Source organism: Podarcis bocagei (assembly GCF_964188305.1).
Source record: "Podarcis bocagei genome assembly, chromosome: 7".
Lineage (NCBI taxonomy): Eukaryota > Metazoa > Chordata > Lepidosauria > Squamata > Lacertidae > Podarcis > Podarcis bocagei.
The window spans coordinates 16,341,352-16,368,152 of NC_138132.1; the positions used below are offsets into that span (position 1 = coordinate 16,341,352).

At 43.7% G+C, this 26,801-nt stretch overlaps 2 protein-coding genes across 2 annotated transcripts; one reads left to right on the forward strand and one right to left on the reverse strand.

Annotated features, from left to right (window-relative positions):
• The first annotated feature begins 272 nt into the window (after positions 1 to 272).
• On the forward strand, positions 273 to 8,323 carry LOC308592174 (phospholipase A2 inhibitor and Ly6/PLAUR domain-containing protein-like). Its single transcript, XM_081203468.1, has 6 exons — positions 273 to 397; positions 1,113 to 1,205; positions 2,842 to 2,952; positions 4,090 to 4,242; positions 6,328 to 6,471; positions 7,837 to 8,323. The coding sequence occupies exons 2-6, from the start codon at positions 1,157 to 1,159 to the stop codon at positions 7,977 to 7,979; spliced, it is 600 nt and encodes a 199-aa protein (XP_081059594.1). The 5' UTR covers positions 273 to 397; positions 1,113 to 1,156; the 3' UTR covers positions 7,980 to 8,323.
• A 980-nt stretch (positions 8,324 to 9,303) lies between these two features.
• Positions 9,304 to 17,214, reverse strand: LOC308590154 (phospholipase A2 inhibitor NAI-like). The gene is made up of 6 exons (XM_081199916.1): positions 17,060 to 17,214; positions 15,799 to 15,891; positions 14,010 to 14,126; positions 12,586 to 12,738; positions 10,847 to 10,987; positions 9,304 to 9,697 (listed from the first exon to the last, which is right to left on the reverse strand). The coding sequence occupies exons 2-6, from the start codon at positions 15,845 to 15,847 to the stop codon at positions 9,558 to 9,560; spliced, it is 600 nt and encodes a 199-aa protein (XP_081056042.1). The 5' UTR covers positions 15,848 to 15,891; positions 17,060 to 17,214; the 3' UTR covers positions 9,304 to 9,557.
• Positions 17,215 to 26,801: the final 9,587 nt, after the last annotated feature.

The window sequence follows — 26,801 nt, forward strand, 5'->3', positions numbered from 1 at the left end:
AAAAAAAGAGCTGAAAATTTAGAAAACTGACCTTTAGAATGAAAAAAGAAAAGAAGAGATACTGAAATTAGCAGGTGCATCCATTGCTACCTGTGGCTTAGATGGCTTTCAGAAGCATATTTACTTCGGATGCTGAATAGGTAAAGGAAGGATTGGACTACAAGTTTTTTTAATTGATTCTCAGCACTACTAAAATAGGGAAGTGAAAGGACACCGGCCCAGAAACTGAAGGAATGGGATTCAGAAATCTGTAATAGGAGGAGGAGCTTAGGAAATACGTCCTCAATTTCTTGTTTATAAAGAGAGCAACAAATGAAAACAGAGAGGAAAACATCCCAAGCTTGTCTTCTCTTCCTCTTCCTACAGACACCATCTTGACAACACCTGAGAACTCTTGGTAAGGCCACCATCATCCTCTGATATGTTCCTAGTCCAATCCTTGAATTTAAGCTTACAAAAGTTGTATCTAAGCTAGCATCCAAGTAGAATGGAACCTTGGAGTCTGGAGGCCGCATTCAATGTTGGAGTAGACCCATTGAGGTTAATGGACATGGCAAATGTAGGTTCATCGATTTCAATGTGTCTATGCTTAGTTGAACACAGCCCTAGGTCATCTGCCCAGTTTGATCTAATTTAGCCATGTTCAGGCATTGTAAATGTTCAACAGTGAGATCAGGATGCTGGACTAGCTGTGCCTTTGAAACCTGATGTTCTTCTTATGCTTTTATGTTACTTCTGTATCTGGTGGAATTTAGACAAGTCATGCAGCCTTCTGTGGATTTTAAAAAAAAAACCTCTGGTTTTTTCTCTGTAATGAAAGGGACATGCTTTGAAATTATTATTTCTGAATCATGTGTGTTCTGAATCACAAGAAGGTGCACATAAATATTTCCCCACCCCAATTTTCCTCATTCATCAACACTGTGAGATAGGTTAGGCTGAGAGAAGGTGACTGTCCCAATGTCACTATCACATTTCATGACAGAGAGCAGATATCATTTTTTTAGATTCAGAGATATGTAACTTGAGAATGTGCTCCCCATCCTGCCCCCCCCCCCCCGCAAAGCTTGTTAAATTTGGAACACTTCACCACCTAACAAATTAAATTACAGGGGCAGTTTCTGTCTGAAGCTACTCACCAGCATTTGGCATCACCATGAAGTTCCTGCTGGGACTCGCCGTTGGCTTTCTGCTTGTGACTATAGGTAAGTAGGGATGGGAGAACCTGTTGATTTCAGTTTTTCCCAAGTTCTGAATGTGTCCATTTCAGTTTCTTCCATATTTATGCTTGCATTTCTGTACGCACTCTTTGGAAACTGCATTGCAACATTTGGAGATGTGCAAGTGTTGAAGGATAGCTGTTTCAGTTTGTGTATTGTGATGAATGAAGAAGGCTTGCATTTTTTTTATTTAAAGTGAACTGAAGCAAATTTCTTTCCCATCCCTGAAGGTCAGGAATGCTCCCGTGGTCATGCCATCTGGTGCTACATTGTTATGGGAACCAGTATAGCTCCTGTGTGATGGGGAAGGGAGAATTTTACATAATGCAGGGGTAGAAACCTGAGGTTCTCCAGCCATGCTGGCTCAGGCTGATAAGAGGCTGAAGGACCACACACTCCATCCTAGTGCTAGACCCTTTTCCACCAGCTTCCAACCAAGAGGGGGGTCACTGGAGAGGTTGATGCAAGCCCCACAATTGAGTCTGATCCCCTTCAAAGAGGGGGTAGGACCAGTTCAAACTGGAGATGTTTTATTCAAGTGGAAGGGCAAGCTTGGTAGGGACTCAGGAGAGGGCCTTCTTGGAAGCTGTTCCTCCTTGTTGCCCTTCCACCAGCAGGTAGCTGGTGAAATGTGGACTGAATGAAGTTACTGTTAGGTTGATTTGTAGTTGGTTGACTGACCGAACCCAAAAAGTACTCATTAATGGCTCCTCCTCATCCTGGAAAAAAGTGACTGGTGGGGTGCCACAGGGATCTATCTTGGGCCCATTGTTGTTCAACATCTTTATAAACGACTTGGATAAAGGAATTGAGGAGGTGCTCATCAAATTTGCAGATGACACCAAACTGGGAGGGGTAGCTAATGACGCAGAAGATAGAATCAGGATTCAAAATTTCCTTAGGAGATTGGAGAACTGGGTCCAAACTAGCAAAGTGAATTGCAATAGGGACAAATGTAGGGTTCTGTACATAGACAGGAAGAACCAGCTGCATAGATATAAGATGGGGGACACCTGGCTTACTAGTAGTACAAGTGAAAAGGGTCTAAGAGTTTTGGTGGACCACAAGCTTAACACAAATCAGCTGTGTGATGCAGCAGCAAAAAATCTAATGTTATTCTAGGCTGCATCAAGTATGGTGTCCCGATCAAGGAAAGTAATAGTCCTGCTCTATTCTGTCTCTATTCTGTCAGTCACTGAGGTCAGGCTCCTATGGTCACTCTGGAGAAAGCACATGGGAAGAAAACTGAAGAGGAGTTGTTCTGTCCACTCCAAAGCTAAGCATTGGTGCTTCAATTTCAAGAGAATGGTGTGCAAGTTCTGTTACATACAGTGCAACTTCAAGACCACTTAAGTCACTATAAACAAAAAGATACAGGAGCACTCCAAATCATTTGCCCATGGGTGTCACAGAAAATAGTACACACAGCTGAAAGGGAACACCTGGAGATCTGCATTGATCATTGTAATGGGTCCCTAAAAAAAAAAAAAGTTGCATTGTTATAAGATTATTGTATAAACATAGAAGGTTGTACATCCTTAGAAGAGGCGTAAATATGAGGTTTCACTTCTGAATTTGCTACTACCCTCCTGAATGGCATGAACTGTTGGCCCTTTTCCAGGTGCATCTTTGAAGTGTGAAGTTTGTATGGGCAGCGGCAACAACTGTTCTGGCCCCATGGAGACCTGTGACAATGACACCTGCGTCATCTCTGTATCTGAAACCACTGTAGGTGAGTGAAAAGGACCGCAAATCTGAGCCTGTGAATAACTTAAGCAACACTATATTTACTCAGCAGCAGCAGTACCAAAGGCGGCAAGTCATACGGTTCAGTTCCAAAAGCAAATAATCTTTCATGTGGCAACTTTTTTTTTTTAATTGTGTGAAGCTTTTACCCCCCTGGCAAGCATTAAGACCTTAAGAAAGTAGAACAGATGAATGTCAGGCTAGAGTGAATAATTTCTTTTATGCAAGTGAAAGATGGAAAATAGGAAGTCCTTTTATTTTTCTTTGTTTCCCCTTTCTATTCTTTTCTTTTTCTTTCCCCCTTCTTTTTATCTTCTTTCTTCTGTCTCTCCTTTTGTTTTGTTTTCTGTTGGTATCCTCTGCTCTGGGCCATTATTGGGGTCCAAGGATTACTCACACATGAAGGTGGCGGATGGCTGGATGGAAGGACCTTAAGAGGCAAAGAAGGAAAGACTTCCTCATGTGAGAGACTGGGAGAAGAAAGGAAAGCTCCCCGGTGAGAGCTGGAAGGGTCCACCATTTTCGGTGCGAGACAAGGATCAAGAACTACCTTTGAGAGAGGACTCTGCATTTTCTTATATCTTTCTTTCTCTGATGTTGTTTTTCTTTAGATTAGTTTCTTTAATTGCATTGTATTATGAAAAAGCTTTAATAAAAATCTTATGGGGAGAAAAAAGAACATAAGTAGAGCAGTATCAGGTCAGGCCAAAAGACCATCTTGTCTAGCACTCTGTTCTCACCATTGCCAACCCGATGCCCGTGAAGAGCTTGTGATCAGAACCTCAATGCAACAACACATTTCTCATTTCTGATTCCTGGCAGCTGGCTCTCAGAGGCAGAGCCATTATGGCTAGCAGTGAATGATAACCTTATCTTCATCTAACAATGGCTGCTAACCACGATAGCTACAACCCTTATTTTTGGTGTCTTATATTTTTTTTCAGCTGTGGTTTTAAGCCCTCTTGAGCTTGGAAATGAGCCTTGTAAATGGTTGTAGTGAATGCATTAAATATAGGAGAATTTTATATCTTCTTTTAAAATTAGAACTGGGTTTGGGATTTTCTGGCTAAGGAAACTAGCAGAGGCAAAACCTAACCCTTCATCCTTCATCCCACCCCTGCAGGTGGAATGCAAGCTCAGATAATAGCTAAAAGCTGTGACTCCTCCAACATCTGCAAAGACAGAACACAACTCCTCAACTTTGGGCGAGGGCAAGAACTAAGGACAGGAATCGCTTGCTGTGTAGGGGATGCCTGCAAAACTGCAACTCCTCAAGGTAAGGCATATTTCACCACGGCTAGCCCAAGAAATTGTACTTCCTGAGGTGAAGGGTGAGGTGGCCTGGTGAATGTGCACAATGTCTGGTTGTTGTACACATTAAGCACTCAACTTGTGCTACCCTTAACATATGGTGAGGATAATAAACAGGGAGGTCAGAGGGAAATGAATGCATTAAGTATAGGTATAGGTGCTGGGTTATGCATTAAGTATAGGTATAGGTGCAGGGACGCGGGTGGCGCTGTGGGTAAAACCTCAGCGCCTAGGACTTGCCGATCGCATGGTTGGCGGTTCGAATCCCCGTGGCGGGGTGCGCTCCCATTGCTCGGTCCCAGCGCCTGCCAACCTAGCAGTTCGAAAGCACCCCGGGTGCAAGTAGATAAATAGGGACCACTTACTAGCGGAAAGGTAAATGGCGTTTCCATGTGCAACTCTGGCTTGCCAGAGTAGCTTCGTCACACTGGCCACGTGACCCGGAAGTGTCTGCGGACAGCGCTGGCTCCCGGCCTCTAGAGTGAGATGAGCGCACAACCCTAGAATCTGTCAAGACTGGCCCGTACGGGCAGGGGTACCTTTACCTTTTTATAGGTGCTGGCAATTCAGTTAGAGCTGGAACATATACAAAACGAGCATAATAATCCTTTACAAAGGTGATAAAACTATCAACTTGGTAGTTTGGGGTTAATTAACACCAATACAGGATAGGAAACAATTGTCTCCATTAAGAACAACGTGAAATGAATTGTGCCTCTTGATGAAGAAATTTCGTAGTGGAGCCTCCCTTTAAAAAATTTCTACACACACATCTGTTCCTAACAATTAGGGGCATGAATTCAGGCTCATGGTAGTGGTCAGCTCTTCAGAGACAGAAGGTAGGAGAACAAACCAAGCCATGTATAAGACAATGTGACAGAACAATAACAATGTCAATTTATTTGTACCTGCCCATCAGACCAGGTTGTCCCAGCCTTCTGGGAGACTTCCAACGTATATAAAAACATAATAAAACATTAAATTTTTTAAAGCTTCCCTATACAAGCCTGCCTTCAGATGTCTTCTAAAGGTTATTTAGTTCCTCATCTCCTTTACATCTACTGGGAAAGCCCTCTGCCTGGTTCCCTGTAGCTTCATTTCTTGCCGTAAAGGATCCACCAGGAGGTCCTCAGTGTCTGGGCTGAATGATGGGGCTGGAGATGCTCCTTCAGGTATACAGGGCCAAGGCCATTTAGGGCTTTAAAGGTCATCACCAACACTTTGAATTGTGCTCAGAATTCAGAAGGAGAAGATGTAGAAAATTTCCCCTTGCACTTGTGAATAAGGGAGGAATAGGGATTTGCATACTCTCCAGAAATTGTGTCTACGCTTCCAAAATGTGAGGTTTGCTTGTGCTCTGCTCTTGGCCCACACTTTCTTGATGCAGGTCCACACTTTCCTAGTCCATGTTTGAGCACTTTCTTTCCCCTGCCTCTTTCCCCAGGAAAACACAATCTTTACTGCTGAATTTGAGCAAACAGCAATTCATGTTTTCCACTGACTGTCATTTGCTCCAGTTCAGTGGTAAGTATTGTGATTTCCTGGGGAAAGAGGCAGGGGAAAGAAAAGTCTGGAAATCTCAGCCCAGATGCTATGACAGTGATGTAGCTCAGCCTGGTGGCTATCTATGTCTGTTTCCAGAAGTTGTTGAAAGGACCTTACCTGCAATAGACCTGTAGACTCTAAATGGGGGGACTGAGGGTTCTCTGTGGTTTTTTGCCTGGAACCCTCTGGCTCTGAGGAACGGGCAGCTCAAATGCCTCTGGGCTGGGGACATGCTGACAATATGGATTCCTCATGCACCAGGGCTTCTGGGAAAGTGGTGCCATCAGCAGTTGATGAGGATATTAATTCCTTCGCCTATTCTGCCACCTTCTCAGAATCCATCATGCCATGCCCTTGACATTTGGGGTGTGGGTGTGTGACCCAGGACTATTACAACTTCCTAGTAAAATAGAGGACTGCTAGTTCAAAACTATGTTCTCCTCTGCATCAGTTTCCTTGCTTTCTTTGCTCTCCCAACCAATGGGCTTTCACTAATTGGTTTCAGTGCCTCCACGCATCAACCAACCCAATGGGAAGCGGTGCCCAGCCTGCTATTCTTTGCTTTCTGGTGTTTGTGATCCCAATGAGACGGTGGACTGTGTTGGACCACAGAACGACTGTCTTGAAATGGCTGTGACAGTTTCTTATGGTAATTCCAATTTCACATACACAATGTGCCATTGAAGGAGGGTCAATGTCCTATATCTATTCTCTTCAGGCAAACTGAAATGCAGGTTGCAAAGGGACTGATGGAATCAGTTGCATGCACATAAAAATATGCATAAAATACTTTGGTGGAGTCAGCACTACATGGTGCTACATAACCCTCTGAACAGTTTGCCACTGATTTCTGCCCCTCCAAAACATTTATCTGTCCTATTCAGTGAGCTCATGCCACATACACTCTCTGAGACTAAAGAAGCCATAGAATCATAGAACTGTAGAGTTGGAAGGGACCATGAGGGTCATCTAGTCCAACCCCACTGGAATGCAGGAATCTTTTACCCAACGTGGGGCTCAAACCCACAACCCTGAGGTCAAGAGTCTCATTCTCTACCCACTGAGATATCCTTCCTTACTTATTAGGTTACTGGACTGAATTACTCATTAGGTTAAGTAAATTATAGAGCAAAGACTCAGTGGATATGTTCTTGGTATAAGCTTTCGTGTGCATGCACACTTCTTCAGATAATTGGTATCTGAAGAAGTGTGCATGCACACGAAAGCTCATACCAAGAACTAACCTAGTTGGTCTTTAAGGTGCTACTGGAAGGAATTTTTTTATTTTGACTATGGCAGACCAACACGGCTACCTATCTGTGTCAGTGGATATGGACATCTCTTCTTGTAATATATGTAAAATACATGAGAATTGGAAGGGGGTGTCAGGGGTCCTTCAGCAACTGACTTGGCATGTTGTTGTTGTTAGAATTTATATACCGCCCTATACCCGGAGGTCTCAGGACAGTTCACAGAATACATTTTTATATAGAATACACTTTATAAAGATGTATTTTCCCCATAAAGATGCAGAAGACCCACTTGATTTCAGAAAATGGCTAGATGGGGATCACATAGTCTAAAGCCAGCTACATTGCTAAGTTTATATAGACTTCCTTTGGTCTGTTTATGTTTTTGTTTTTGCACTGTTATGCTGCAATGCTGTAAATACATCTGGGAATAATCCCCACTGAACTCAATAAGGGTTTCTTCTGAGCAGCCATGTAGAGGATTGCTGTTAATAGACTCATTAATTAGCCTTTGCTATGCATCAATAACAGCAATATCAGGTAACAGATTCCAGAGGTGTGGTTGTGCTAGTCTGTTGCAACTGAGGTCAAGTGGCTGTGAAACGTAAGAGATAGAAAGAGAGCCTGTGATAATTCTATAGGCCAGACCACATCTGCAAATTCTTATAGCGCAAGGGATGGAAAATGTCTTGGGACTTGGGCAGAGAGGGCAGTTGTTCGTGGAATCCAGGACTCATCAAATACATCTTGTCTCCCATATCCAGGAACTGTCATCGTCAAGGTTGTTCAGAAGGGCTGTGCCACTAAGGGGTTTTGTGATGGCTTAAAACTAGGCGAAACCACCATATCCGGCTTTTACTCTCACGTCACAAAAGCTGAATGTGTGCCAGCCTCGCGGCCAGAATGATGACTTCATCAGCTGCCTTCTCAGGATTAGGGGGCTTCTGCCACTGAAGAACCTATTCTGATCCACCTGTGTGCTGCTGTATCACTTATCTGCAACTTCATCCAAAAATGAGTTCTACCTCCCAAGGGTAGAATGATGCCCTCTTTGAGTGAAACAAATAAATCATAACTTGGATGAAAGATGTCCCCTTGTTCTGCTAGAGCAGAGATAGGGAATCCTGTGGCCCTCCAGGTGTCAAGTGACAAGTGGGCAGGGCCACCTATCTGTCAGTCACTTGACATCATTATGCTTTTTTATATAGAGAGATTTTTTTCAAAGGAAAATAAAAAAAATTATACAACTTTTTCCAGTTAACATTCAGTTCGTATTCGACTTCCCCTATCCCCATCCATGGTTTCCCCACATTTTCTAATATCGCGGCATATTATAGTTCTTCTATACATTATGTCCTCCAAAGCATTCTCAGACATGTATTTTACTGCTGTTCTTACACCAAACCTACTTGCGTTTTAGCTTGTTTACATTTAAATAATAATAATCTGCAAACATTTTCCAATCCTCCTTAAACACAGTATCATCTTGATCTCCAATTTTACTACTTAGACTTGCTAATTCAGCATATTCCATGAGCTTCAAGCTGCCAGTCGTCTTCAGTGGGCACTGCCTCATCTTGCCATTTTTGTTCATATATTATCCTCACTGCAGTTGTGACATATAAAAATAAGTTCATATGGGGGGGGGGGTTGTACATCTGTCCCAGTTATCCTTAAAAGAAAAGCCTCTGGGTTTTTCGGGGGGGGGGGGAGTCTCGTTGAATTTTTTTTAAAAAAAAAACCCTTGGCTACTCTACATTTCCAGCAAATTTTGATTTTGATTTATACATCTTTGCCAATTTGTTTGGTGTTAGGTACCACCTAAAAATCATTTTCATGTAGTTTTCCTTTGAAGCATAACTCACTGGGAATTCCAAATCTGATTTCCACAGTTTCCCCCATGATTCTGTTTCTATATTATGACCCACGTCTCGAGCCCAATAAATCATAGCAGCACTTGCCATCATTATGAAGCCAGATGGCAACCTCAGAAGGGCTCATTATTAGTGTCCATCAGCTGATTGGTGCAGACAGTCCACTTTCAAGGGACCCCTATGAAGCCATAGTTTGTATTCAATGATAGTCAATGCCTTAGGTTGCACTACCCAAAGCCAACCAAGAAGGTACATCACTGTTATAAAAAGGTCATTAGGAATATCAATGCAGCTGGCCTGAAATGGATTTCCCTATATAAACTGATTGAGGTGTACAGAGAGAGAAATTATCTTGCATTGCTCTTTAGCTAGTTTTTGTTGGTCATCACAAAGCAGCAGTCAATGTCCTCTTTGGGAGGAAATTACATTAGAGAAGATTGCAAACACATAGGGAACAACTTGTGGCATCTCCCTAGGCTTTTGGTCTAATTCAGTGGGGCTCTTCTTATCTTCTTAGAAGTAATATCCTTGCTACCTAGTACAGGAAGAATATAACACAATCTCTAATAAGGATCAATAGTGAGGAGGAAGTCTGGTGGCTGATGATTCATTCAAGCTGAAATGGGAGCTGGTGTGCACTCAGCTTTTGTAATATCAATATAAACCCCTGCAGTAGCCACTTTGCCCACTTTCGCAGCACAGGCGGGTTGGGAAGCACAGCCATTCATGATGACGTTGAAGGTGAATTTACCTGGAAACAAAAAGTTCAGGGTCAGGAGAAAGAGCTAGACAGAGAGCAGGAGAGAGAAGTAACCTGGCCTCACAATGGTAGCTATTCCCTATCCATGTCAACAGAGGCCTTGTTCAAAACCCAGTAGACTAGATATACAAGGGAATTTATCCTAAACCAGCCAAGGGATGGAAGAGTAGAAAACACCAGCCCAGGATCTGAGAGTCTGTGACCCTCCAGGTGTTGCCGGACCCCAACTTTCATTAGCCCCAGCCAACATGGGCAATGGTCAGGGATGATGGGAAGTGTGGTCCAACCTTGTGGACAAAAAAAGAAGAAGTACTGTGCTTAGTTAAACTATGGAATTTGTTCCCACAAGAGGCTGTGATGGCCCACAAATTGGATGGCTTCAAAAGAGGATTAGACAAATTCGTGGAGGACAAGGCTATATGTGGTGACTAGCCACAAAGGCTATGTTCTACCTCCACTGTTGGAGGCAGTAGACCTTTGAAAACCGCTTGCTGGGAATCAGGGAGAGTGCTGTTCTACTTATGTCCCTCTTGTGGGCTTCCCATAGGCATCTGGTTGGCTACTGTGAAAACAGCATGCTGGAGTAGATGAGCATTTGGCCTGATTCAGCAGTGCCTCATCTTATATGTTCTTAACACCAGGAGGTACACAAGATCCCCAGAAATTTGGGATGAGCAGATGAACTATTTCCACTCCATGTCTGTTTCATGGCATGGAATAGTCACTTTTAATAAGGTCGTTGCCTTTCCTTTTGACTTCACTGTTTGCATTTCCAACCCGCTCCAACTGCAGATATGTGTAGTTGCAACGAAAGATAACACATCGGGCATCTAATGAAAAGGACTGTGGTCCATGCAAGCTGATGCCATAACAAATTTGTCAGGGTTGAAGGTGTCATAAGGGCCTTTGTTGCTTTTTGTAGCTGACCTCAAATAACTGACTTAGAATAATAGAGCTGGAAGAGACCAGGAGGGTCATTCCCTGCAATGCAGGAATCTTATGCCCAACATGGGGCTTGAACCAACAACCCTGAGATTAAGAGTCTTATGCTTTACGGACAGAGGTAGCAGGTAACCATTGAAGCAGTTTGACCAGGGGCTCCAGCTAATCTCCACTCGCAGACCTGCAGTTCAGAATTACCATATGTGACTTTCTCCTCCAATTCAAGACAGTAGTCCTCGGTTCCAATGCAATCCACGGTCTCTGTTTCACAACCACCGGGTAACAAAGAGTAGCAGCCTGGGCATTGCTTGCCATTAGGTTTGTTCAATGCTGGTGGCACTGAAACCATATAGAGAGGGAAACGGGAAATGGTCAGCTTGTTAGGCAAAGCAAAGTTGGCAAAGTTGTTCCCCACCCCAGGCAGCACACATGTGTGGATGCTTCCAATTCTCACCATCTAATTTTCTTGCTGGATTTTAAAGTTACGAACGTAGGAAGTTACAAACACAGGAAGTTACAAACATATGGGGCTGCCCATGAAGACAATCAGAAAACGTCTATAAGTACTATTGGGAATCTGAATACGTGCAGCTACTCACACAGAGTCAATTAAGGTTTGGTCAACAGCCAAGGCAATGTGCTGGAGTAAGTCTGCCTGGTGATACAGAGGCATGGAGACAGTTCTATGATTGGTCAAGCTCTCTCACGGGAATAATGATTAATGGCATACTAACTAGAATGTGTTAGTATGAGTTTCAGTTGAGAGTTGTGTATGAGAGAGTTAGTCAAATATCCGTGTTCTGTTCTGTTCCTGCAAATAGTCCACTGTATAGAATAAACAACTATAACTACAAGTTCCTGGTTCCTGCTTCATCCATCCTATCTGCAGCCAAGTTGCCAATTGCTTTCGTGAACTCTGCGTTTACTCTGCTAGGTCTGGCTAAGGTCCTGCAACTAGTCAGAAAGTTGCGAAACACCAATAGGTTTTGCCAGTAAGTACTGGCTATGGTGACTGTAAAACGAAGAGATCAAAATGATGAACTTCCTATGGAAAACTGGAGGCTTTTTTTGGGGGGGGGGAGATCTGACAAAGTATTATAATGATATGAAGTCGCGAGCAGGATTCAAGATATGAGTGGCAGAAAAATAAAACAAAAAAAGATAAAATGGTATTGGGGAGCGGGTTGGTAACAAGTATAAGGCAGCAACCAAGAAGAGGAACAAAAACATCAGGAACGGAAGGATGTGAGGTTAAAAAGAAAAATCTAAGAGAATGGCATGTTGCCTGTGAAGTAGATTTGTTAAAATCTTTGAAAACTTAATAAAAATCAATTAAAAACAAAAGTACTGAATATGGCTTACAGAATTCTGATGGTGCAGCCCTGTGCAGAAATATTGTGAATTTTAAAAGAGTTTTATTAGCTGCTTGTTTCCCCCCCCCCCAACATAACACATAAACACGGAAGACCATAGGAAGCTATGTTAAACTGAATCAGGCTATTGGTCTATCTAGCTTCATAATGTCTATATTTGCCAATCAGTGGCTTTCCAGGGTTTCAGGCAGGAGACATTCCCAAACTTACCTGGAAATGTCAGGGATCAAACCTGGAACCTTCTGCATGCAAAGCAATTGCTTTACTTCTGAGATACATCTCCATACAACATAGGAGCATAGGTCACGCCCCCTCCCCAAAATGCACATGGGGCCACACACACCCAGCCCCACACTACACCACTGGGCCACGTGGGCACTGATAGCTTCCCTCTGTGGACAACACCATAAGTCTTGCCATAATTATTTGTAATTATTTGGCCCACAGCAGGGTAGGGGAGATAAGAATATGGCCCGCTGGTCACATCCAGTTCCCCACATCTGTTTAAAAGGGACAGAAGAACTTTCTAGGTTGTATGATCACTAGCAACTCACGGATACTTACGTTGAGGAGATACTGCCCTGCAAGCATCTCCCGCGCAACAGGTGATGTGGGACCGAATGTATTTCCCCTGCCCAAAATTCATGTACGTTGGGGGGCTGTTGCAGACACTTGAGGATGCACAGCTCTTTGAGACTGTCTGTGTTGTCGCTTCACCTGCACAGGAAGAAAAATGGGATTTGCTTAGAAAGCTGCAGTCACCAACTACTCTCACCCTATACCTGTGCAAGTTAGCTTTGTATAGCTGGGTCGAAATTCCTCTGGGGGGGAAATCGTCTGGGTTGTTCCTACGGGTGTTTCTGCAGCACAGGATCCTCCAGATTCGAAGCTTATCGGCACAGATCTTTTTCTTGTTCTTCTTTCATTATATGAATATTGGTTCCTCAATTTTTACACATGTGCACACACTCAAGACTGCTGCCCCTGCTTGATCTGCTCATCAACCTCACCTACCTCTTTGATAACCACCTGTCAGGGACTGGGCAGAGGAGGAGGAGGAATGATGGAGACCACATCCCCACCCTGATCCTTCCAGGGAGGAGAAAAAGACAGTCTAGATTTACAACAGTGGTTTGCAGAGGTCACAGCTCAGAGGCAGATGTAGGGAAAAGTTGAGAAATAATGAGGAAGGAGGGCAGGCAGAGCCAAAGCAGCAGCTGGCTGACATATTGTCACTAGAAAGCATTCCAGACCCACCGTCTCCCAGAACCCAGCGAGCCTTAAAAGTAGGAGAGTAAAGAGCTCAAAGACAGAGGGCGCTTAGCAGCACCCATAGAGGGGACAAATAAGTTAGTGGGAGAGACACGGGGTGGAGATTCACTTGGGACAATGCCATTATACAAGATGCTGGATTCTGCAGCCTCTCTCTGTAAAGTTTGAAATAGAAAAGGAATGAAAGAAACTTTTCCTTGTATTTATACTTTCCTGGGCAACCAGCCAGGGGCTGCTGACAGCAACCTGACAACACCCTTCCGCCACACTTGACTAAACCCCTGTTCCATTTTCACCCCACCCATGCCTATCTGCCCCACAACTCACTCCAAGTCCCTCCCCTCCCAGCTTGCCTTGTCCCTCTTCCTCCCCTCCCAGCAAACTGCAGCGTGACAACAGCCTTATATTTTTATGTATATAGGGATACACAAACACAAGCATCCCTTCTCTTTCTCTTGCCAACTATTAGCTGTTAGGAGTCATGCTAGTTGAGTGCTCTGTCCCTGGCTCTGTCATGTCAAAGGCATGAGGCTGACTGGTGTCAAACTCTTGTTCTGAATGAGCAAATTAAGTCCTCGCTTTGCTGTAAGTGTCTTGCTTCTCGTTTGAGCTGCAGGCTTAATAGAGGCTGTAGAGATCTGGGAGCACAACAACTTCCCCTGCCCACCCTGGCTGCAAGGAGGTATTTCTGGACTTGTCTGTCTCAGACGACCAACCTAATGAGGTTTCCGTGTAGGCAATGGCACAGGTGTCTTGGCCAGCGTCACAGTTCTCCCTCCTGCCGGCACAACTGCTGCCGAGGCCACTGCAGACTTCACATTCCAAAGAAGTGCCTGGTGGAGGAAAAGTGACACAGTGTCATATCCATTTGCACAGGTCTGCCATGCCTCTGCATTACTGCCTTCAGCAACATGAACCTTCATGCAATCACAAGGCAAGGTGTGACCACAGGTGTGGGACAGACTATCACCAGCACATAACTCCAGCGCTGAAAAGTAAGCAGGGGCTGTCCTTATGCTATTGGGTCAGCTTCAAGGTTATTGTGTTCCGTTACAAGCACCATGACAATTTGGGTCTAGGGCAGTGAAGGCCCTCCAGCTGTTTTGGGACTACAATTCCCATCCTCCCTGACCACTGGTCCTGTTAGCAAGGGATGATGGGAGTTGTAGTCTCAAAACAGCTGAAGGGCCAAGTTTGGTCATCACTGGTCTAGGGACTCAGCTACATTAGTCAAAAAACAATGCTTTGAATGCATTATAAACATGCAACACCAGATGGCACCAGAGAGCAAACAAATTTTCTATTCCATTTTTACATAGGGTTTTTGTTTTGTTTTGTTATAATGATTTAATTTCTGACTTATTTACAGTGGTTTTTTCCTTTGTGTAGATCCACCCCAGGAGACCTCAAGGACTGCCTAATTCCCCTTATTCCTGCCTGATCACTTAAATCTTCAGGGGAGGCACTGTTAGTGGTTCCCTATGGTTCATATGCATGGCTCAGATCCACCAGGAACTGAGGACCGGATGTCAAGGACCTAATTTTATGGAAATCCCTTCAGCTGAGGTCAGAGAGGCTCTCTCCCTGCTGAACTTCTGGTGCCTATTGAAAACTTCTTCTTCTTCTTCTTCTTCTTCTTGTTGTTACAGCAGGTGTTTTAGTTGAAGTTTGATCTTATAGTTTTAACTGATTTTTATTTTTATTGTTTGTATTGCATCTTTTTAAACAGCTTAGAGAGTATATAAACTGTTTCAATAAATAAATAAATAAATAACAATGTACGAAAAATGATAAACAGTTAAAGTCCTGTGGCTTCCAACCCAGAATCTTAGGTAAGGCAGTTTGGTGGGGTTGCTGAGAATTCTTTCTCTTAGAAATCTAACTCCCTTTCCAGAACTGCAGTTCCCATAGTTCTCTAGCAAAAGGGGTGGACTACATATTCAGAATGGAATATGATGTAAGCATAGGGCTACAGGAGACAACCAATTCAGTTCACATTTCAAAACGGACCTCCCTAATTGACACTTTCTGAAACAACTTGTGAACTAAAACATCACCATCTGCCGAAATCTGCACTTGTCTGAATTTTGTAATGCTGCTCTCTGGCCAAGTACTGCATGTAAAGATGCACATACCAGGATTAAGTGTGTATTAAAAATGCACAGGTTACTGAAAAGAACATACAAAAATGCGTTACAGTAGGGTGATTGCTTTGGAAAAAATGCACATCAAAGCATATTTCATACCAAAATGCTAATGTATATCCCTGAAGATTTATTAAAAATAATTACAATTGCTGGTTGATGTGGAAATGTGTAGGATTCAATTTAAGATGGGAAAAGTGAGAAACTGAGAGGAACCTAAATTGATATATTTGCCTATCTGACCCAGTTTAAGTCTATTTTGGAAAGCTCTCAAACTATCTGCCAGGGAATGGAAAATAATTTTCTCCTGCCAATGAAGCTACAGTATTTCCCACAGGAGTGCTTACCAGGCTCTACTGACCTGTCTGTATTACAACTGAGAAGAGCAAAAATCCCAGGAGTTCCTGCATGTTGATGGGGAAGGATCACAGAAGAGACAACGAGACTGGTGTATCTGTAATGATATCAACATTCAATGAGCTGTTTATCTAAATATCATGTTTAGAGTCTGTGATTCTCCCCCTCCTTTTTTTATCCTATTGTACAGACCCACTGCAAGAAGATCAAACCTATCCATTCCTAAGGGAATCAGCCCTGAGTGCTCATTGGAAGGACAAATCCTGAAGCTGAGGCTCCAATACTTTAGCCACCTCATGAGAAGAGAAGACTCCCTGGAAAAGACCCTGATGTTGGGAAAGATGGAGGGCAGAAGGAGAAGGGGACGACAGAGGACGAGATGGTTGGACAGTGTTCTCAAAGCTACCAACATGCATTTGACTAAACTGCAGGAGGCAATGGAGACAGGAGTGCCTGGAGTGCTCTGGTCCATGGGGTTATGAAGAGTCAGACATTACTAAATGACTAAACAACAACAACCCACCCCAAAATGGTAAAGGCTACAGCTATCATTCTGAAATTTTCCAGGTTCCATCCCCTCCAAAGGGGTGGCCATGCCTGCTAATTGCAACCAGGTCTGACAGAAGATTTTAAAATTTATAGATCAAGGTAGCTCCTGTGTCTGCAAACAAGAGTCACTTTGGCCAAAAGGGGGAGAGGCATTCTAGCTATCTCTAGATTCCCCATTATAATGAACAGGACAACATAAATTCGTTTATACAGAATGACTCAGAACCTAGAGCATATATCAAAGCATAAAAAGCACAGAGTGATTCAAACACCGAACCCATTATTTTAAAAAAAGACACAGAGTACAGTGGTACCTTGGTTTAGGAACAGCTTAGTTTATGAACAACTTGGACTAAGAACGCTGCAAACCTGGAAGTAGGTGTTTTGGTTTGTGAACTTTGCCTTGGAATAAGAACATGTTTCGCTTCCTGTTGAATCTGTTCCATTTGTAAATTGAGTCCCCCGCTGCTGTGGGAAAGCACACCTTGGTTTAAGAATGCTTTGGTTTAAGAACAGACTTCCGAAACGGACTAAGTTCACAAACCAAGGTACCACTGTAAATTTCTGTGTCAACTCCTAATATATATCAGCACCTGTTGTACATTGCAAGACAGATACTGGGGTTACTAAATACATTGGAGAGTTTACAGTATATGCATAGAGTTGAAGAAGGACTCTAGCTAGAGACAAGGCAGGATAAAGACCAAGAAACTCACCCAAATATCTTGAGCTGCTTTCCGTTCTGGGGAACAGCTGCTCCGGATTGTAGCATTTGCTTTCTGTTTTTCTCCTGCCTTATCCGTCACTAATATAGGAGTCTTATGTACCATGCTGCTGGAGGGCTTGTTTGTTCTTTATAACACCCACAGAAATAACACAGGATTGTGGTTTCTCCTCTTTCTCCCACAATCCTTTCCGCATTCTGCAAACAAAAGGAAGCCAGCCAACAGCTTGGCACAACAAGGGCAAACACTGAAGGCAGAGAGGTCACTCTTGTGACTTCTTATCGGCTTTAGAAAGTCAGAGGACAAGCGAGAAGGAGGAAGTACATCCTAGAGGTTAAGGGTAGAGCTTCTGACTTTGAGGATCTCCTGTTCTGAATAGGGGTGGGGGTGGGGGATGATCCATCCATTGCTGCCCCTGCAAGGTCCTCCACATTCTAAATTGCAGTTTGCTATCACTGTTATTAAATTTATTCATTTGGTTTTTCAGATTATAACTTTACAGTCACATATCCAACACACAACATATAAACTAGATTCCAAGGAATCTCTTGACCTTCCCTCCTCTTTGTGGGTCCTACTGTTAATCATTTCCTCCTGCATCTTTTATGATAATTCAAATCTTTTATCTCTCCATTGTATCCAAAATTCACCATTAAACCACAAGTGATATTCCAATCCTACTAACGATTTTTACCGTTTACAATGGTCTTTATGATAAGTTATAAATTTTCCCCATTCCTTATTAAAAAATTTGGTCTTCCTGATTTCTGATTCTTCTGGTCATTTTTAGCCATTTCAGCATAATCCATCAACTTGATCTGCCATTCTTCTCTGGTAGGTACTTTATCTTCTTTCCATCTCTAAGTTGTTGTTTTTTAAGCACTATTATAAACCCACAACCAACTGTGAATGCAAGCAACCCAAATGTGCTTTTAAAAATGACACTGGGCACCAGCCAGTAGATTGACCAGACAGCTGTAGGGAGCTGAATCACACCAAGGGCCCCTCTAGCTCAGTACTGGCCCTGCTGTTGGTCTCCACAAGCATCATACAAATAGGTGCTAAAAGTTTAAAATGTGCTCCCCACCCCTGCCTGTTTGGGCTAAAAGTGAGTCCTGGGTTTGCAAAGGTTGAATGCTGGTGGCAAGATTTCAGATGGAAGTCTTTCTCCGACCTAGGACTCCGCTACATTCGTTAAAAGTGTTTTAAATGTATTATAACACTGTGACACCAGATGGTGCTGTAGAACTGAAATCAGGATTTTGAACTATAATACGGGTTTTTAAAGATCATTTTCAGATCATTTTTTATAGCTGTGCATATGCAGCCAAACTTGCAGATCCCAAGGACAGGCTATCCTATATACCACTAGACAACTGCCTAAAGTGGTGAATGGTGGCAGATTATGAATGCTGGGGAGTGGGGTGGAAGCAGCAGCTCCCCCCCCCCAAACAGAGACACACCATTCACTCTGAGCCCCCTAAATTATCTCCCTCTGTGTTGTCTTAGCCTCTTGCCCCAAGATGTACTGGAGGAAAATATTCTGTTGGCAGTGCTGAAGGGAGATTCAGCTGCCAATCTGACTGAATTGGGTACATGGAAAGGGGTGTATATCTTTGTGACCTTGTCCTCCATGAAATATTTTGAGCTGTTCCTGACCATGGATAGGATCTGGGGCCTTTTCAGTGTCAAGTGCACACTCTAGCACATTGAGATTGCAGCAATTCTCTGTCTTCTTTTTAAAAATAAAAGGCATCGTTTATAGAAATGTGGACAGAATGACAAGTTGCTCTAAATGGCCTATGAAAATGATTCCCCTAAAAAGCATTTGGGTATATAAATAATGCAAGATTTAGAAAAGCTTGCAAAATGCCATCATGATAATTTAATGACAGGAGTTATCATTACAGGAAAGATCAGCTCAAAGAAAAACCTAACGCTTGCTAAAGATGGCAGCAGTTAGGATGATGATGCTTCCCCCCAATATTTTTTCTTTCCTTAAATCTCCCACTCAAAGTAGACCTCATTACAGCATGGCAAAAACTACTGATTCACTTTCGGAGAATAAAAAGCCTACAATGGTGCAGTGATAACGCATTAATTATTGTGGTGTCCCCCAGATCATTTGACTGTACTGGAACAGAATAATATGTCTACAGAGTTTTTAATATTATGGTATTGTTCAAGATCTGACAAGGGTATGTTCAAAACCAGTCTGCATATTAATACACTGTTTGTGCAATGGAGGGAAAGTATGTGTGGTTTTAAATGATATTTCTAATTTCTAGTTCCTTGGGGATTTGGGTAATGTTCATGGACCAGAGGTGCAGCAGGCAGTAACATGACTCAGGGCCTTCTTGGTGGTGGTGCCAACCTGGATTGTGATTCTCGGTGATCTCCATCAAGCCCCATCACTGTGTGCTTTTGAACATTTGTTTTTGTATTTCATCTGAATATTTTCCTTTCTTAAAGTGCTGTGCTGATGCTGTCCTTTTTCTAAGACTTCAACTATGATTCGTGGATTGCTGCTGATTAAAAATTTGAAAATACAGCAGGTTTTTTATTCTGTTCACCTCTATAATTCACAGAAGATAGTTTGGCTGCTTTTGTTATGCCCTTCCAACCAGATTGCACCACCAGCAGAAGTATGGTGCAACTCAATAACTGGAACAAAGGTTCATGTGTTACTTTCAACAAATGTACAATCTGTGAACCTGTGTACACAAACAGCTGAGCTGTACACTCACACAGTTATTCACATGAAACGCTTAATGAGTGTGCAGTGTATGTACCCGTGGACGCAGCAACTGAACTGCACAAATCAACAAGTGTATACTCTTTCAAACGACATCTATCCATATGTAGAGTCAGCTTGTACCTGTGCTCAGTGTGACTATGTAAACAACACTTTTTATAAACAAGAATCTGTGGTAAAGCAGTAATAAGCCATGGTTAACTGTGGACAGTGTAAATTGCAGGAGGCCATGGCCTGTGAGGGGATGACATACTGGACAGGAAAACTGCAGGGGTCTGCTTTGCCAGCATGTTCCCGTGATGAAAAACATATTGATATGCCTATATACTGATAGATAACCTAAGAGGCATATTCAGTAAAGGTAAATGTGAAGAGAATAATAAACAAAAGGATGCTGTAAAAGAGCTAGGATGTCTGTGAAGAAGTGTGAAGGAATTTGCTGACACTGACAGTTGAATCTACGGCCTTGTTCTTCCTCCAGCCCATGCCTGGGGTGTTACTTTTGCTCTTCTGGATAAAGTTATTGCTTCGTCACCTACAGGGGTGCCTACTATAGAGAGCCCTGGGGGCCCAGGCACCCACAAAAATTTGTTGTGGGTGCTCAGCACCCACACTGCAGGGCCTCTCACACAACTTCTGGTGCCCTACGAAGCACTGGAAGTCACTTCTGAGGCCTTGCATCATGTGCGCTAGGCACCCATAACCTGAGACCCAAGTTGGCGCCCCTGGTTACCCAACTGTAGCCTCTTGTTTGTTACAGGGTTTGATTTCTATGCCTGTGCAAAGCTAAGGAGTGGAAATGCATCTCCATAAGCCTGTGTGATTTATAAGCCTGTGGACTGTACTTTTGATGGGTTCTCCAGCAACTGCTGCTGTTCTGACCAAGTAACAAATGCCCCCCACAACAACAGGTGTGCTTTATTGCATTGGGCTGGGTAGCACAGAATGGCCCAGGGCTGTCAGGAGATGGCATATGGGGCAGGAAAGCCACAGAGGTCTGCTTTGCCAGCATGTTCCCCTCAGATAATGTGCTTGGGAAGCAGACACCAGCAGGATGGAAGCCTCCTGCTCTTGGCTGACGGTGGAAGGTGATTCAGCATCTCATATGTTTAATAATCATAGAATCATAGAATCATAGAGTTGGAAGAGACCACAAGGGCCATCGAGTCCAACCCCCTGCCAAGCAGGAAACACCATCAGAGCACTCCTGACATATGGTTGTCAAGCCTCTGCTTAAAGACCTCCAAAAAAGGAGACTCCACCACACTCCTTGGCAGCAAATTCCACTGTCAAACAGCTCTTACTGTCAGGAAGTTCTTCCTAATGTTTAGGTGGAATCTTCTTTCTTGTAGTTTGGCTCCATTGCTCCGTGTCCGCTTCTCTGGAGCAGCAGAAAACAACCTTTCTCCCTCCTCTATGTGACATCCTTTTATATATTTGAACATGGCTATCATATCACCCCTTAACCTCCTCTTCTCCAGGCTAAACATGCCCAGCTCCCTTAGCCGTTCCTCATAAGGCATCGTTTCCAGGCCTTTGACCATTTTGGTTGCCCTCCTCTGGACACGTTCCAGTTTGTCAGTGTCCTTCTTGAATTGTGGTGCCCAGAACTGGACACAGTACTCCAGGTGAGGTCTGACCAGAGCAGAATACAGTGGCACTATTACTTCCCTTGATCTAGATGCTATACTCCTATTGATGCAGCCCAGAATTGCATTGGCTTTTTTAGCTGCCGCGTCACACTGTTGGCTCATGTCAAGTTTGTGGTCAACCAAGACTCCTAGATCCTTTTCACATGTACTGCTCTCAAGCCAGGTGTCACCCATCTTGTATTTGTGCCTCTCATTTTTTTTGCCCAAGTGCAATACTTAACATTTCTCCCTGTTAAAATTCATCTTGTTTGTTTTTGCCCAGTTTTCTAATCTGTCAAGGTCGTTTTGAAGTGTGATCCTGTCCTCTGGGGTGTTAGCCACCCCTCCCAGTTTGGTGTCATCTGCAAATTTGATCAGGATGCCCTTGAGTCCATCATCCAAGTCGTTGATAAAGATGTTGAATAAGACCGGGCCCAAGACAGAACCCTGTGGCACCCCACTAGTCACTCTTCTCCAGGATGAAGAGGAACCATTGATGAGCACCCTTTGGGTTCGGTCAGTCAGCCAGTTACAAATCCACTGAGTGGTAGCATAGTCAAGACCGCATTTTACCAGCTTCTTTACAAGAATATCATGGGGCACCTTGTCAAATGCCTTACTGAAATCAAGGTAGGCTATATCCACTGAGTTCCCTTCATCTACCAGGCTTGTAATTCTGTCAAAAAACGAGATCAGGTTAGTCTGACATGACTTATTTTTCAGAAATCCATGCTGACTATTGGTGATCACAGCATTCCTTTCTAGGTGCTCACAGACTGTTTTCTTAATGATCTGCTCCAGAATCTTCCCTGGTATTGACGTCAGACTGACTGGGCGGTAATTATTTGGGTCCTCTCTTTTCCCCTTTTTGAAAATAGGGACAACATTTGCCCTCCTCCAGTCTGCCGGGACTTCTCCTGTTCTCCAGGAATTCTCAAAGATGACTGCCAGTGGTTCTGAGATCACATCTGCCAGTTCTTTTAATACTCTTGGATGCAGTTCATCTGGCCCTGGAGACTTGAATACATCTAAACTAGCCAAGTATTCTTGTACTATCTCCTTAGTTATTCTGGGCTGTGTTTCCTTTGCTGAATCATTTGCTCCAAATTCTTCAGGTCGGGCATTGTTTTCTTTATCGGAGAAGACTGAGGCAAAGAAGGCATTGAGGAGTTCAGCCCTTTCTGTGTCCCCTGTTTGCATTTCACCATCTTCTCCTCTGAGTGACCCCACTGTTTCTTTGTTCTTCCTTTTGCTACGAACATACCCATAAAAGCCTTTTTTGTTGCTTTTAACCTCTCTAGCAAGCCTGAGTTCATTCTGTGCTTTAGCTTTTCTGACTTTGTGTCTACACGTGCTGGCTATTTGTTTGAATTCCTCTTTGGTGGTTTCCCCCCTTTTCCATTTTTTGTACACATCCTTTTTTAATCTTAACTCAGTTAAAAGTTCTTTAGATAGCCACCCTGGCTTCTTTAGGCACCTTCCATGTTTCCGTCTCATTGGTATTGCCTGACGTTGTGCTTTTACTATCTCCCTATTAACAAACTCCCAGCCATCATGAACTCCCTTTCCTTTTAGTATTACTGTCCATGGGATCTCACCCAGCACTTCCCTAAGTTTTATGAAGTCGGCTTTCTTAAAGTCAAGAAATTGAGTCCTAGTATGCTTGGTTGCTCCTTTCCGCTGTATAGTAAACTTCAGAAGAGCATGATCACTCATGCCTAATGATCCTTCCACTTCTACCCCACTAACCAGCTCATCAACATTGGTTAGGACCAGATCTAAAATGGCTGTTCCTCTTGTTGCTTCTCCCACTTTCTGGACAATGAAGTTGTCTGCAAGGCCAGTGAGGAATCTGTTTGACCTTATGCTCTTGGCTGAGTTTGACATCCAACAAATATCCGGGTAATTGAAGTCCCCCATTACTACTATCTCCCTTCCTTTTGCATGCTTGGCCATCTGTTCCAGGAAGGCATCATCTATGTCCTCCGTTTGGCTTGGGGATCTATAGTAAACTCCCACAATGAGGTCTCTGTTATTCTTCTCTCCCTTAATTTTGACCCAAATGCTCTCACTTTGGCTTTGAGGTTCTAAATCTTGGATCTCTTCACAGGTATACACATCCCTGACATATAACGCCACTCCTCCTCCTTTCTTGTCTGGTCTGTTTCTCCGAAATAGATTGTATCCCCCCATTATTACATTCCAATCGTGGGACTTATCCCACCAGGTTTCAGTGATGCCTATTATGTCATATTTAGTTTGCTGTACCAAGAGCTCAAGCTCATCTTGTTTATTTCCCATGCTTTGCGCATCACGTCGGGGTCACCAGATGTAGAAATGAAAAATCATGGGAGACGAGAGAGGCAGGTGTAGCTAGGCGTCTGTCAGGGCGGACCCTGAGAGCCTATTTTATTGAATATTGCAAGCATTGCCACAGTGTGCCTGTGGCTGATTGGTTGATACATACACACAGAAACTTGTGATTGGTTAACATAAGTACTAAGGCGGGAATTACATGTGAAAGGTGGGGATTACATGTGATCATTTATCATTGATGGAGAGAAGGCTGAGAATCGGAGTTAGAACTAGACAGGCATGAAGCCTCCTAACTGAATTGTAACTAGGGATTAATTGGCACAAACAATATAACAATCGGGTTCTATAGTTATGGTCAGCTAGGCATGGAGAGCAAGTACAGTTTGTTTTCCATGAGCTTGGGATGTCTGTTACTTAATGATTGATCATGGCATGTAACAATGTAATTAGGTTCTGTAGTCAGCTAGGCGTGAAGAGCAGGTTCGCACAGTGTGTGCAAAAGCAGGGAAAAGCCTACAAGCAGAACTTCTCAGAAAGCAAGAGAAAAGAGGAGCAAAACTTCCCCAAAATGGAGCAGTTTTATGCAGAAAGAGACTAACAGTTATGTGCAGAAAGAAGACTTCCCTTTAGTGTACAGACATTGAAGTCCATTAATCATTCCCCCGTGTCTCTTATTTAAGGATTTTTTCCTCCCACCACTAGGTCTGTGTGCTGTTTGCTCCATTTGGTTTATGACATTTGGATGATCATCTTCATCAATTGATAGACTCCTACCTTCAGGAGCACTGTCTCCCTCCCCCACATTAGTCAGTTTAAAGCCCTCCTGATGAGGTTTCTGAGATTTTTGGCAAAAACATTTCTCCCAACCGTTGTGACGTGCAGCCCATCGCTTGCCAGAAGTCCATCTTCAAGAAACTGCAGTCCGTGATCTAAGAATCCAAACCGTTCCTGTTTACACCATTTCCAAAGCCAGCTGTTCACTTCCACTATTTTTCCCTCTCTCCCTGGGCCACATCGTTCAACTGGGAGGACAGATGAGATGACAATTTGTGCATTTAATTGCTTCAGTTTCCTGCCCAGAGCCTCGTAGTCTCTTTTGATCTTCTGGAGGCTATTGCTTGCAGTGTCATTGGTTCCCACATGAATCAAGAGGAAGGGGTATTCGTCAGTGGGTTTTATGATTCCTTGCAGTCGTTCAGTTACATCTTGGATCTTAGCCCCGGGGAGACAGCACACTTCCCGAGACGTCAGGCCCACAGATCACTGCTTCTGTTCCCCTCAGTAGGGAATCCCCTATCACCACTACACGCCTCCTCTTAGGTTTGGTCGGGGTTCTTCCATGAGCTGTCCGTTCCAAGGTCGCCTGCACATTCCCTGAGGAATGACTTTGCTGCTCGTCTTCATATACCTGATCGACTGAAATGAGGGAGAGATCCTCAAATGGAGTCTGCTGTTCGTCTTCCATGCTAGGGGAGAGGACCTCAAAGCGATTGTGTATTTCTAAACAATCAGAACGAACCCTGGGCCTCCTACTTCTTTGAGTCACGTTTCTCCATATATCTGGCTCCTGTGTTGATGAACTAGCCTCCTTCTCAGGGGAGTCCCCTGTCTCCTCCTTGGTGGAGACAGTGTGCTCTGTTGCTTCCAAGAAGAGCTCCAGATCTCTAATTCTTTGGAGCGTAGCTACACGTTCCTCCAGTTGCTGGACTTTGTCTTTTAAGAGGGCAATCAACATGCAATTGCTGCAGGTAAAGCTGCCTGCAACCTTTGGCAAGATGGCAAACATTGCGCAGGAACCGCAGGCGACTGCAGCTGTTCCCTCCCCCTCCATCTTGAGAACGTCGTTGGGGTGGCTACAGCGGTCCTCCATCATAAAAAGCGTGAAGACAGGACAAATAACTCCCCCCACAAAAAAACCTAGGTCTCCCCCAACAAACGTTTGAGACTAGCACCCCTAAATCAGGGCTTACAAAACCCAGTTCAAAATTAGCTCTGCCCCATGGACCAGGTCGGGTGTTCCCCAAGTCAACTCAGGTTGGGTCAAGGGGGATGTGCACATCCTTAACACCTACACATACATACATCCCAGGCACCCACCTCCTTCCTGTCCTATACATGGACTGCTTGGCTTCCTGTATGGGTTGCCTTTGAAGTGCTTTGGCATGGAGTGGGAGAAGGAAATAATTAACAGAGAAAGAAGTATAATGGCTGGCTATTGAAAATCATGGGAAATATTTGCCCTTTGCACTGGAACAAATGGATCCTTGTTCTACGCAGCAAATGTAATCTGACCACTCTGGTTGGTGCAACCTCGTATGCATACAATTGCCTAATTGGGACTCAACATCTTGATTTTGATACCTTTTCTATAGGCTTCTTTATATCCTTAATCCACTGCATTGATTGCTCTGGAAGGTGGCCATCTGAATTCATGATACAAACAAAGGGCCTTCTGGGGCCATCAGGATGGAGCCCACCCCACAAAACTGAACTGAACCCACAGGAGTCAGTGATGGCCACCAACTTTCGAATACGTTTAGACAAATTAGTGGAGGAAATGGCTATTGGAGGTTACTAGCCATTATAGCTATGCTCTGCCTCCATGGTCAGAACCAGCAATGCTTCTGAAATACCAGTTGTTAGTGAAAACCAGGTGATCCTGGAGAGCCAATCCTGTAGGGCTGCCTGCTATAAAAGCTTGCAAAATCAACCTGAGCAGTTCCTTGCTAAGTGATTCCTTGCTGAAGCTATGCTCTCCGAAGCTCCACCCTGGGTTAAGGTTCTTTCCAACCTGCTATCTCCCAAGTTGAGGGAGTGGTTGATCTTGAGGAGAAGAAGGAGAAGAAGAAGAAGAAGAAGGAGGAGGAGGAGGAGAAGAAGAAGAAGAAGAAGAAGAAGAAGAAGAAGAAGAAGAAGAAGAAGAAGAAGAAGAACCAAGAAGAGGAAGTAGACAATTCAGTATAAACAAGTACAAAAGTCCTCTCTCATCTGAGGAACTTGGGAAACACACCACAAACCTGTTGCAGCAAAT

Excerpts from the sequence above, each read along its gene's own strand:
- LOC308592174 (XM_081203468.1), top strand. The coding sequence starts at position 1,157 with ATGAAGTTCCTGCTGGGACTCGCCGTTGGCTTTCTGCTTGTGACTATA. Across the intron at positions 1,206-2,841 it reads CTTTCTGCTTGTGACTATAG|GTGCATCTTTGAAGTGTGAA; the intron begins GTAAGTAGGGAT and ends GCCCTTTTCCAG. Across the intron at positions 6,472-7,836 it reads GGCTGTGACAGTTTCTTATG|GAACTGTCATCGTCAAGGTT; the intron begins GTAATTCCAATT and ends TCCCATATCCAG.
- LOC308590154 (XM_081199916.1), bottom strand. The coding sequence starts at position 15,847 with ATGCAGGAACTCCTGGGATTTTTGCTCTTCTCAGTTGTAATACAGACA. Across the intron at positions 10,988-12,585 it reads CAGGGCAGTATCTCCTCAAC|TGCCACCAGCATTGAACAAA; the intron begins GTAAGTATCCGT and ends ATATGGTTTCAG. Across the intron at positions 9,698-10,846 it reads GGAGGAGAAAGTCACATATG|GTAAATTCACCTTCAACGTC; the intron begins GTAATTCTGAAC and ends TTTTGTTTCCAG.